General features: G+C 37.5%; 1 protein-coding gene across 2 annotated transcripts in view; it reads right to left on the bottom strand.

The window, feature by feature from the left end:
* Window positions 1-13,543, bottom strand: part of LOC129367504 (CUB and sushi domain-containing protein 3-like) — a 230,972-nt gene that overhangs the window by 74,880 nt on the left and 142,549 nt on the right. For both annotated transcript variants that reach the window (XM_055042010.1, XM_055042011.1), the window contains exons 38-44: window positions 10,687-10,805; window positions 9,407-9,476; window positions 7,773-7,889; window positions 6,700-6,909; window positions 5,678-5,866; window positions 4,539-4,716; window positions 159-304 (exon numbers count right to left, since the gene is read on the bottom strand). In XM_055042010.1, coding sequence (XP_054897985.1) covers window positions 159-304; window positions 4,539-4,716; window positions 5,678-5,866; window positions 6,700-6,909; window positions 7,773-7,889; window positions 9,407-9,476; window positions 10,687-10,805 — 1,029 coding nt within the window. The remainder of the gene's footprint in view (window positions 1-158; window positions 305-4,538; window positions 4,717-5,677; window positions 5,867-6,699; window positions 6,910-7,772; window positions 7,890-9,406; window positions 9,477-10,686; window positions 10,806-13,543) is intronic.

Raw genomic sequence — 13,543 nt, 5'->3', positions numbered from 1 at the left:
GCCAGGAGAAAAAGGGAAATTAACAAGGTTTAAATATAAGAGAAGAATGAGCAATCAGTCTCTGCTCACTCCAATATGAGGAATATTAAGGACCAAATGAATAAACTCAAAGAAATGTGGAATAAAGTGTTTGTAGCTGGTATCAAAGGGAAACTCACCATAATAATGGAGCTCGAAGAAGCCGCTGGTGCTGAAGTCACTGTGAAACTTGATGAGGACCTGATTAGCTGTGGTGAACACACCTTCCTGCAATGATGTGCCACTGAACTGGCCGATCTGAGGCGAAGTTTGGTCGGGTCCATCCCTGATATGGAGACACAGATAGGTTAGGAACGGTGGATGGAGAGCAAGAGCAAAGATGATTTCTAAATAAACAGTAGCTAGGATCAAAGAGCAGGTCTATTTATTCCCAAGCGGCCTTGTCGAATCAGCAGACTCCCAACAGTTAGAGAAAAAAGTTACACAAACAGAAGTTTGCTATCGGTTGCTCATACAGAGTAAAGCAATAAAATGCCCCCACGGGCCTTTCAGCTGTACTGATAAAGGAAACATCGACTGAACTTTTTTTTAAATAAATAAATATGGTATTTGGCTCTAAAAAGTGGAAAGGCTTGATAATTCAAAAGTAAAAAAATAATTATTACAGACTTATAATTGGACAGGAGTAGAGCAATTTAAAATTGTCATCAAGAAGCTATCTAAAGAAAAAAAAAACTTACTTCTGTCTACGGTTTCTAATACAAGCCATGCTATTTGTGTCAAAATCAAATTATTTTTTTTCATACTCCATCCCCAGTTTTACAGCAACTCCCTTCTCCACATATGCACATAAACATCAGTGCTTCACCTCTGCTCCACATAAAATGAATTAATGGCTTCTTAAAACAGGAAGACAAGAAAAAAATATATATTTCAAACGCTGTTAATTATAATTCTTAAAGAGAAATCAGAAAAAAACCCAAAGATGGAAAAAAAGCCAAAAATACTTGTTTGGTGCACAACACTTGGCTTTTTTTTTTTTTTTTATCCTTCATCGATTCACAATAATGTGTGGCAACTTCTATGATCATGGAAACTTTCACTTGCACATAAACTATACTTTCATACTAGCTCTCACTAGATTTCCTAGCACATCTATAATGTATAAAACAAAATGTAAGGTCTATTACAGCCACTGAAACATGGTTTCAATGCTTTCCAATATTCTTTCACAGATAAAGTATGGCCTGTACTTATATTCACTTCCTATGAGTCAGTGCTTGCAGACTTTCTTTTATGATATTCCCACTCATTAGAGTCTGAATGTGTGCAAGATTGACTGAATGTAGTGTGAAGTTCTTTGAGGTCCTCCAGACTTGATAAAGCGCCATCAATATAAGCACAGACCATTTACCATCTACAATCAGTTCCATCCACCTGTCAGCTCAGGTGAATGTGGTTGCAGTCGGACCATACTTTCTATTTTAGATTATGGATTATAAAATTTCTTTGAGATGTTTAAAACTTGGCACTGTTTTCTAAATAGGGTATGTTTTATAACCCAAAGCTGCTTTAAACTTCTCCATATCGTTATGCATGAAGACAGTCTCTCACATAACAGGACATTGCTTACTAAACAGAACTTCAGAAGTCTAATGGTTAAACTGTATTGTAAGGTGCCAAAGGGAAGGGGCTGACTACATATTTACATTTGTTTTTTCGATAACACACAAATCTTACAAGATAGTGAAATTTGATGTTATAAAATGGAAAAACAAGGCAGTGTGCTTAAGGTAAAAATAATGTTTTGAGCCAAATGATAGTAAGTCCCAAAAAATGTTTTGTGATGGTCAAAATGTGAATTTGTAGAAAAAATGTTGGAAATAAGCCATTGGCAGAGTTCACAGAAGCCAATTTTTTGCCATTGAATTTAGAGTAAGTTGCTTCAGTATTCCTTCTGGAAAGAACTTCTCAAGGACATACAGACATTTAATTAGGATGCCTCTGGGGTTTTTTTCCGAAGGGGCCACCTCAGGCAAGTCAGATTGAGAGGAAACCTGAGGTAACCCCCTAATTATATATTCTGTTGGTAAACAGACCACAAGATCACCCAGGTAGAGAGAAGTAACACAGAGACAGGTTTTATATGGTCATAAAAAAGTTTCTTTCTGGAAATACGAGTAAGATTTGCTCCATACTTTTGCAAAACTCCCTCCCGAAACATAGAAGAATCAATCTCCATTTGCTTTTTACACTGTTAAAGAGTTTTGTTAATTAGCTGTAGGGGGGAATATATTTGTGTCACAGTTGCAACAAAGGTCCAAATTAATAACAAAATACTGTCCCAATTCCAAATGAATAACTGAATGAATGGATGGATTGCTTTGGAGTAATTAGAGACCTTGCCATCAGCAGTAAAGCCATTTGTAAGGGATGCTGCTGATTCCAAAACACAGAATCACCTCTGCTAATGAGATGAGGAGGAGTGGAGGGGTGGCATATTTAACCTCTGTTAGACAGAGAATTAAGAAAAACTCAGAAGTGATTTCTTTCTTTCACAACAGACAGAAATTCAAATGGGAAGAAAATCCTATTGTAAAAGCTTAGTAAGGAAAGAGATTACATCACTGGCTCTTTCAGAGGACTTTAGCCATCATCAGCAAAATGATGTACACAAAATACTGTTCTTGTATGTATGTGTGCCTTTAATATCTTATGTACTTAAAAAAAAAAGCTTATGTCAGTTTCATTTCAGAGTCATCAGCAAAATTGGAGGCTGTGGTCGAGGAAGAAAGTGAAATGTTGCCGTCAGGGGACAGATTATTTATGCAGCCTTTCGTTTAAAACCAGTAGCACAAGTATTTCTCTCTTCATATAGTATGAATGGTGACCTCAGTGCTGTCAGGCATTTTTTTATTCTTTATCACCCAGGGGGACAGCTCCATAACTGCCTGAGGCTTACGACTCATCAGACAGGCTGCAAGGGAGGTAAAGAAAGAAGGGCAGACCGAGTGGAAGGCGGCTGGTAAAGCGACAGAGGGAAGGTAGCATTGCTTACTGCTGTACAGCTGTCTGTTATCGGCAGAAGTTTCTACAAACCAACAAACATCTCAAGAGGCTCCAACCAGAAGTTTTTGTGCTGATGCACATTTCTGTCTTTTAGAGCAACACTCACTGGGATGTCCACTGCTAAGCAGAAGTTTTGTGAGTTTGATGAGACAAGGGAACTTGGGCTCCCTTTGGTTTCTTTTAGTTAATCGCATTCTCTGTGACAATAGATTTTGCTCTTGGGGGAAAACTGGGAGAAATAAAATGAGGCCACCAACGTCAAGGAGGGTCAAAATTCTTGAATGGTTGTTGGCTCAATTAATCGCAGTGTCACAGCACAAGCTGTGAGCACAACATGTCCAAGTGGCCTCTGGCCTTAGCCCTTTGTCAGCTGTTGGATCCCTTCTGTGCAACTTCAGTTTGCATCACGACATAAACATGATTTGCAAGTGAATATCCAAGTTACGTTCCAGCTTTACTATTGCAAGATGGTGAAATTTGAAAACATAGGAGCGCTTCTATTTAGATAGTTTATTCTTACCAATATCATAGCACAGCATTTTCAAAAGGTTTGGTTTTAAAAATAAAGAGATTACACAGTACATGTATTACTGAGATACGAGAGAAGGTAACTCATTAAGTGATATCAGTTTTTCTCCAGCTGTATGGAGAGCAGAATGATAAAGTAATTCCCCTTTCCCATGTGTTGTTATGCACTGCCAGAGCTGAATGTCAGTACAAATATAACCATGGTGTGGAAGTTAAAGGAGAGTGATTCATTTATTATGACACTTTGGACTTTGAGAAGTTTTGTCACTTTGATTTTATACATTTTTGTATCACTAACATCCACCTTACTTGCCGCTTTGACCAATGCTCCTATATTCAACCGCATTTCAGGAAATTGTACAAAATGCAGATGAAGGTTAAAAAAGTTGTGAAAACGGATATTGCATATTTGTTTATATCGCAGACATATTCATTCTTACCAATATGACCAAACATTAAACCATCAGAGAACACAAGTTCTCCCTGGATTCTGTACAAACGGAGGTTAAAGTGAAACAAATGTCAAAAGGGGAATAGAAACAATTTTCTCTGCAGATTATACAACCTGGTAGCACTGGCAGTGTGGTTTTAAAACAGTAATGTATGCAGAATCAAAACATGCTTCCAGAGGAAATGAAATTCCCCTTTTGACAGTGTTAACAAATACCTATCAATAAAACCATGACTACATTCACAACATTCAGCACATGGAAAACCCAAGGAGTGAAAAACAAGCTCTCTCACCTTCAATAAGACTCAATTTCAAAGAAATATAGGTGATAAAAACTTCAATTAGTATTGTGAAAAAAAAAAAATTATTGTTTCACTCGACTCCTAAACAGTGTTATTACATAGGAAAGACTTGCTGCCCTTAGTAGTAAGGCTCATAGAAAACAAACAGGTTGTGTGTGCCATAGCAATGACAATGAACAAATTTAACTAAAGGAGGAATTGGAACTCACCAAACTGTGATGTAGTCATAGATGGGCTCTGTATTGATAACAGAGAAATTTATGTAGATTCCGTATCCTGGAGGTACTCTGACAGTCCACATGCAGTCCTGAAAGTGTGGGTACTCGGCAGGGTGTCCAGGGGAGTAAATTGTACCATTCAAGGATGTTATGTTCCCACCACAGAGCGCTGCGGGGAGGGGAGGTAGATAAAGATGATCGATAAAAAATAGAAAGTCACTCTTTTCCTTCAGTTGTAAAAATTGCTTTTATATCTGTATCGTCCATAACTGTTGATAAAAACAAGCCATAATAACGTGGTCTGGTGTGTCACTGAGACAACAGAGAGGGAATGTCCCAATCAGATGCCACTGACAACTTGATTACCCCCAATAACTTTGAAAATAAAACCTTCTCTGACATAATCTTACCTAAAAAAATACTGCCCAAAGGACTGAAAGAAAATGCTGGGATATGAAAGAAGCAAAGCAAAAGCTGCATATCCTAAAAACTGAGATTGACTGATGTTCACCTTAACGGTTCGTCTTTGCTTCGCTTAACTGATGATAGATATTTTGGCAGCCCAGAGTGACATCTGAGTAGACGTTTTGAGATTTACAATGTACCCAGGCATTTTCAACTTTTGTCATAAAGGACTTGCAAATGCTCCACAAATCACTATAATGTGCTGTAGTTCATATTTTAGCAAAGGGCTGGTATTTTTGGTGAGTCAGACGCTTTTATCTCCAACAATAAAGAATATCACAGCAAGCAGTCATAGGAACCCCTTATTTATTTATTTATTTATTTATTTATTTATTTATTAAGAATCACTTCAAAGATATTTCTGATGTAGGTCTTTATGACAGAATGACATATGCCCCCATTTTAGTCCCTTTTTGAAGATGTTAAATAATTTTCTCAGATTATTTCATATTTCACCACAAAGTTTGAAGCTGCCAGATTAAAAGTTACTCACAAAAACACATTTTTAATTCATACAAAAACTGCATTAATTTGGGGATAATGCTTCCAGAGACTGATACAGTAACCGAGAAAATGCAGTGGTACTTCTTTAATGTTGTTTCTGTAGATGAAATTCACTAACAGCAAGACACAAATGCAGCTTGAAAGACACAGCGGGGCCTCACCTTCACAGCGAGGTATGGGGTGATTCCAGTTTCTGCTGACTCCATGCAAACATGTGAGAGAGGCCTCTCCGATCAGAGTGTAACCTGGCAGACACTCAAAGGAAATGGTCATCCCCACACTGTAGTCCTGACCGATCACTATACCATTGCGAAATGGACGTGGGTCGGGACATCTCTGCAGCTCGTATGCTGTAGGTACAATTCCAAGAAGTTGTTAGTGAGCAAATTTTTATACACGACATAACATAATTAGTGAATTGAATAGCCCTTGAACTTTTATGCATTGGTCACATTGCCACTGCAAACTTGAATGTATTTTAATTGTTTTTTTGGGAGAAGTGCATTGCTGTGAAGTAGATGTATGTGCACTAAACAAATGAAATAATGTGCCAAGCTTTATACTCAAGTGGGTGTAGTTCAATCCATTATCAAAAATGGAGAAAGTATGACACAACTGCATACTGATGCACTTAGCTAGCGGACTGGCTAGGCAAGTGCATTAGTCAGAGAACCACCCAAAAGGCACGCAGAATTTCAGAAGGTGCAACAATTATTGGTGATGCACCCCATAAATTTAGCCTTTTCGGAAAAATGTTGACTAGAAAATTATTGTTAAAGTCATAAGAATTTGTGTTTAACATTTTCTACAACACAAGAAACGTAGCAGGGATATGGGACAATGTGGCCTGGTCATCTAAGAGCAAAATTAAACTTTTTAGACTGCCATACATCTAATATGTGTGGAGGAAAACCAACAGTGCACACATTACACCACACCTACTGTGAATCAGCATAATGTGGAATGCTGGATAAGTCATTAGACATCAGAAAGTTTAAATTTCAAGAACATAAACTTTATGGCTCAGAAGACATTTGTGGTGAATCAAAGTTCTCCATTTTTGTCTCCCTTTTGTCATCCTCTCTTTTCAAGTCCATCTAAATGATGGCTTTTCACCCTTCTTCCACTTCACCTGCTGCTATTACAAAAACCAATTTCAACAAAACCAATCTTTGGTTCTTACCCTGGTAGACAATGTGGAAGCCAGGCTTGTTCTGGGAATAGTCACTATGAAAGAAGAGTGTGGTCTCGTGCGTGGTGCTAAAGAGAGAATTGGGCACCACAGGGCCACTGAATCGATCTATCACTGTCCCTGTCTCCAGAGTCCCACTGCGCACCTCCAAATAGTCATGGACAGGCTCTGTGGAGAAGTTCAGAAACTGCAGGTGGATCCCTGAATTGCAAAAAAGAGGAAGTTAAAGTCAAAATGGAGGATTGTGGATTAACATCTGCAATAATCTTCTAATATATTAGTTCAGATTTCATGAGTAAATCTTGAAAACTCTTTGTGGCTGAGCTAAGGCAGTATGGAAAATTGTTTGCATGCAAATATCAGTCACACAGTGATTACATCAAACCATTAGTAAGACAATTTCAAATGCCATCTCACACTACTTATGAAAGGTCTTCTGTCTCACTCTAATCTTTCAGACAAGGTAAAGTTTCAATTAGGAAAAGCTTGTTCTTTAAATAGTAATTTCCTACCCTAATCCACACATCAACGATTTTCTTTGAGACTCTGACAAGGCATTAAGGGCTTATTATATTCAATCCATTCATCAAATCTGTCATGTCACAGTCAAAATATAACCTTATATATAATGGTTACAAGAATTTAAATAAAGTAACGTTCAGCAGTAAGAGTGGTGAGCAACTTGCTACAGAATATCCCAATTTTGACAATTAAACAGTTGAACGTCTAGTAATAGAGATCTAAAATAGCTTCTTAGGTATCGGATTAATAAGCAGGAGTTGATGGGAATACAACAAGCAAAAATACAAAGACATATTCATTAAAATGTTTAGGATATGTAGCTACATCTGCATTTATTCTGTCTGTAAATGAGCTAAAGTTTATTACTTCCACAGTTTAGCAAAATAATCACGAGTGATCCTCTTTACTTGTTTTTAGCACAATAAAAAAGGGAAAAGACAAGAGAGAAGCACAAACAACATAAGGACTAGTACAAAAAAAATACAACAGAAGAGGAGGTAGAGGAAGGAAAACAGGAGGGGGATGGTGGGCGGGTTACAGACCGAAGCCAATGGGGAGTTGAACTCTCCAGGTGCAGTCCAGGCTGCTCTGGTAATTCCCTGGAAAGCCTGGACTGAGAATGACGCCGCTGAAGTCTGTCATGGAGCCTCCGCACTGGGCTGAGGGAGACCAACCGAAGAAAAGGAACATGTCACTTTTCCACAGAGCAGATCAAAGGGAAAACAAAGAAAAACAACGACTTGGGAGCTAAATATGCATCTAGGGCAAAGAGCATATCGCTTTAATGTTTAGGTGTGTGTGTAAATTCCTTTTCACGCACTACTGCTCAGTACTTGTACAGAAAAGGATGTGGGTGGGCCAGCTGTGTAAAAAAAACAAAAACAAAAATGGTACATTCAGTTGAGCAAATTGTATTTCATATGTGCTTGTTTTGTGTTAATTGTGCATTTCTTCACTGGGGCCCCGTTTCTTTTGGACTGAATAAAAGTTGCTCCATAAGGCCGTTCATGCAAACATGCTTGGGCCCTGTCTTTGTTTGATGGGGTTTCAAATCGTAATAAATGAATTTAGCAATGTTCAACACACCAACGCTGTGTTGCTCAGGAGTGAATGTGATTCCTCTATGCTCTCTCCGCGCTCTTTTCACTGCGTTGGAGAACACTTTAGCTTGCTGTGAAGGTTACAGTCATCTCTCTCTCTCACTCTACCAAGCCTTACACAAACAGCAAGGTGAATATAATTTTATTAGCTACCTGCTAAATCATTTTTCTGTATTTCTGATGTTTTTAAAGGATTTAAGAGCCAAGGCAAAAGGAGCAAAAAACTAATATAGTGGAAAAAAATGTGTTTTGGTAGTGGGGGCATCCTGCTTGACCTACTTATGTTTTGTGAAATGGAAGTAAAGGCAAAAGGAGAGGAGAGGCACTTTTAAGGATCCTGTACTGTTTGTGCAGGGGCACGCAAATGCTTTGATGTGGGCTCATAAGCAACAAAATGAATACTGATCCTGGGGTGTTTGAGTGAGTTTATGTGCATTAAACAACAAAGGAGTTAAACCAACAAGTGAACGTTTGCAGCTAGGAACATGGCTGTCAACAGCAAAGCTCGGATTTATGACTTCGCTTAACTCTGAAGACAAGAGGCAGGGAATATTTACACGAGGAACACAGTATATGAGCTGGTTGTAGTTAAGTCAGTGGTTTCAGCCTTTGGTAGAGTACATGTACAGTGGTGGGCAGAAACACTGGGGTGTTAAAAGAGAATATACAGTGCTGCCTTGGTAATCTTTAAACTCCATCATGGTGGCAGCTCACATCAAAGGAAGTGTCAGGGCGACAACAGAGTCTCAACGGGGAGATCAGAATTCAAGCAAAGTTCTATTGATTCTCAACTCATGTGGAAAGCAGAGCATCTACCCTCTAAATCAACAGCACACAAACATCATCCCTAACAATGACACCGCTGCATGGTTTTGTACAAAAAAGCCCACTGGTTTTTTTTAAGGACATTGATTTACTGTTTCATTACTTATGGAAGGAGGAATGAGTTAAATGTTAATGAGCGAGCAAGAAACAATGAGTGGAAAAATGTGAATCAGGGTCTCTTTGATTCTGAAAACCCACATTATAAATTCGTTAAAATCATGTGCATAATAATATATAGAAGGAAACATTACCTATACACAGAGGTACGGGGTAATTCCACCTCCTGACGGGGCCAGGCATGCAAGTAACATATGCATTACCCTGTTCAATGAAACAAAAACCATTTAGAAACTACTTTCAAAAATGTATGCAGTAATACAAAAAAGGACACAGTAGAGAGTCCTAAGTAATCCTAAGCATGATTTTGAATTTGTATTTATATATATATATATGGTTGCATTTTTAAACTTAAATCACTGTGTTTCAGTTTTTCATGAACTGTGGCAGGCAGGTTTGTATTATTTTGGTTTAGCATAAGATTTATTAACAATATAAAGTATCATTGCTGTAATACAGAAGTAGATTTCCCTAGTATTGGTGCCAAAATGGTGTATATATAGCTTATTCAAGTTTTGATGTTGGTGCCAGTTTCTTTGTCCAAATATCCCCCAAAATTCAGTGAAATTAAGATATTTATGCCATGTCAAATGAAAATAAAAGACATGTTGGATAGTTGTTCACTAAAATGTAAGAGAGGCAGCTTTATCTGTGAAAAATTGTGAAATAGCCCATCCAAATAGAAAACCTACTCAGGTTTACTGTTCACCAATTAAATTTTCTTGTTTTAAACACATTTATATGGTACATTTTCCAGCAAAGAAAGTGTTCTTACATTAAATAATAACACCAGTATCATACCAGATTTTTTTTTTTCCTCCAAAGTATCGATGCATTCTTTTAAAACATCACCATCCACCTCAAAAGATTTAGCTATTGTTGTGCTCCATTTTCAAGAATGGCCTCAAGTCTATGTCTAGTTCAGACACTCAGCCTGAAGATGTGTATAAGAAGTTGCTGGCTGGTCCAGAGGGAATGTGAAATAAGGTGAATGCCCGAGCCAGGAAGAGAAAAATCTGTGTGGGATTAGTGAGGCGACTGCTCTCACAATCCATTGCCTGTGGCCTTGGACAGTTCCACGGCTCAAAACGTTTCTACTATACCTTCTACTAAAAAAGACAGTATAGGATGGGAAAAAGTCAACACACTAAACACATTAATTCACCCATTAAACTCTGACATTCTGGCAAGAAAACATAAAAGCAAAGTAGGGCATTAGAAATAAGGTTGCATGCATACAGCAAATTAAAGGACAGTTACTTGTGCATCCACATTTCTAAACAAACATGGATGTTTTCCAGAGCACTGCCTTAAGTGACTCATCCTTGGGGGCTATCTTTTGAAATTGCTACTTTATATAATTCATCCACCATATATCAAAGAAACAACAATCTGAATGAATGATTTCACCTACCTGCAAAGAAAAGCCTTGGTCACACTGGAAGGAGACCATGTCACCCACAGTGTAGCGATCCCCAACTTTTTGGCCGTTACTGGGAGACGCCGGCTCTGGGCACGAATCCAAACCTATTGCTTATGACAGAGTCACAACACACAAGTGTGGACAGCAATCATTCTTCTGCATAACATATGACAACATAAATTAAACAGAAAGTTGATCATCTATGTCCATTGTAAATGTCACTGAAATATTTAGGGTGTAACTAATCTGTTTCTATCTATGGAGACAACAAGGTTCATTAGAATCAAATGTACTTATAATTGAGCAACAATTAAGCCTCGTTTCTTGATCCGTTTCATTACAGCAGTGGAACCATTTGGAAACCAGAGAAAAGTATAAAACCGTTCTTTGTGCATGTAATCACAAAGTCCAGTCGACTGTGATCTGTGCAATCAGAGAGAATTACAAAGAGATCTCTAAAGTAATGCTTGACAGAAGCATTAAGCTGGATTTGAACAAAATGATTACAGTGTCACTTCCCAGGTACAGAAATGACTTATTAAGTGTTCTTTTGGCTTAAAACCAACGGCTATGATTTAGGTCACATAAGTGTAGGCCATTTTAGGTAATTTAAACCTAATTTTGCTGTTGCACAGACAGAGAAGCAGAAATTTAGATTTACATTCAACCTTTTTAGAACAGCAACATTATAATGCTTCAGATGAGATCACTTTTTAGCATTTTGTTTCATTATTACTACATTGGTAATTCTATTTCCATTTGAATGACTCATATTTTATTAAAATAGCCTCACAGTAGAGATGCACAAAGAAATTAGTTAGTGACCAAAATAGGAAGGAAAGGGATCTTTTTCCATCACTGAATGAACAATACATACCAACAAAAACACTCTTTGGTACTGTAGCTGTGACTAAGTGAAGAACATCAACTCTTGAGGACTGTTTATTATAAAGATATGTCAAATATGCAAAAGGAGATAAAAATGCTGAATATTTTTACACAACTTTAATTCATTCGAAGTCTAAATATTATGGAGTAGGATTACAATATCTTGGAGTTAAGGTATTGGTCTACATTCTGCAGGTAATTCATAGACAGGTTGCTTCAGCAACAATAACCACTCCAGCCTCTAAGTTAAAACAGCAAAAACAGTTGAAAATTGTAACTTTTATAATTGTATGTTTGTTAATAAAATAAACATAACACATATCACATTTAAATTCTGCTTAATTGCAGCGCTATTGAATATATTCATCTCTTTTATACACACAGTGATGGATTATGACAGAAACGCTCATATAACGACATCTCAGTCCTAGCAATAATTTATTGAATTGTTTAATAATCATGGCTTTTCTTATCTCAAATATTAACTTGGACGTAGCTGCTATTGATTTTGATCAGATGCATCAGAAAAAACAAATATCTTGTGATATAGTCCACTAGGGCATCTTGATGTATATCTATATATGACAAAAAAAAAAAAAAAAAAGCGAAACCGGAGCTTAAAATCCATCTTGTACAGCCATAAATCAGGTATTTGGTTATTTGGTTTAATTTTGTAGCTCATAATGTCCCATAAGCTGTTGGACTTTATTGCATTTGCAAAGAAAGAGTTCTGCAACCAAAACATTATTGTAACTGTCAACATTTTATTACTAATGCATGAAAGTTTTTAATTTATTCCAAAAATAGAAGAAAATATGATGACAAATGAAAACTGGACTAAATTTTGTTAGTAAAACGGGAATAACATTGTTCTATTGTTCTGTTTGCAGGAACAAGCAATAGATGAACATACCATTGAAGGACGTTAAAATACACATGATTGTACACTCATTCAAACCCACTCAGAGTGTCAACAAGTCCAAACAAGTAGGTGGATGGATGTCTGTAAACACGGGAGGAAATATAGCCATACAATATTCAGCACAGAAAGGTAACTCATCAGAGCGGAAAATAGTACAAGTGATGACTCCACTCAACACCGAGGGGAAGTTAGAATATTTGTGTGGGAGGTGATGGTAACCTAAAGGGGCACAGAGCATGGAGGTCCATGAAAGCATCCCCATGCAATAATTCGGTAAAAGAAGAGCCGCTGCAAATGACCAATGAGGATTCTTTCAACTTAGGATTCACATAAGAATATTACACATTATCAAGGAGATTTGGTTTTGCAATTCACAAAACTGTGAAATTGCTGTCCTAGTATGAGGCAGCCAAGAAGCAAGTGTAACATTAAAGTACAAAGCTGCTATAAATTAAACAGTTCAATGTAATTACCATATGTCCACACTGCACAGAACAGACAGTGGTCCGTTTTGCACTGCACTGTAAAAGAGGCAAACTGTTTCATAAAGCAGCGCTGTATGTTTTACTCCAACAGCACACGCAACAGTGAAATGTGTTTCCAAGATAAGGTTGGGATTTTCTTTCTGTGCTTTAAATAATGAAACACTGAATCTAAATGTGTTCCGTTTATTAGAAATCAACTAAGGAATTCTGTAAGACCTTCTCACATTGTCTGGAGGCTTTTAACAAAGCCCCGGCTGCAGTAAAGCACTTCCCTTCCAGCACTCGTTTTCGTAATTTGGCATTTAACTGCAGGAGAACCATTTAAACCGCTGTTTAAGTTAGGAACAAGTGTCCACTGACATATGGCAAAAGTTCCAGTGAAACGAGGTGTATCCTTTGGCAAATACCGTTAGATTTTTTGCAGGAACAGACTCCCTGCTGTCAGAAAGTTGACGTGTCTCTGCATAAGCTGCCCTGTTTGGACCGAGTCCCGTCCTTGTTAAACACAATTGGTATTTAAACAGGAAGGCTTGCCAACTGTATTTAGCTAATT

This window comes from Poeciliopsis prolifica, unplaced genomic scaffold (assembly GCF_027474105.1).
Source record: "Poeciliopsis prolifica strain line A6 unplaced genomic scaffold, Auburn_PproV2 SCAFFOLD017, whole genome shotgun sequence".
NCBI classification, from domain to species: domain Eukaryota; kingdom Metazoa; phylum Chordata; class Actinopteri; order Cyprinodontiformes; family Poeciliidae; genus Poeciliopsis; species Poeciliopsis prolifica.
This window is presented reverse-complemented; position numbering and strand designations above follow the sequence as displayed.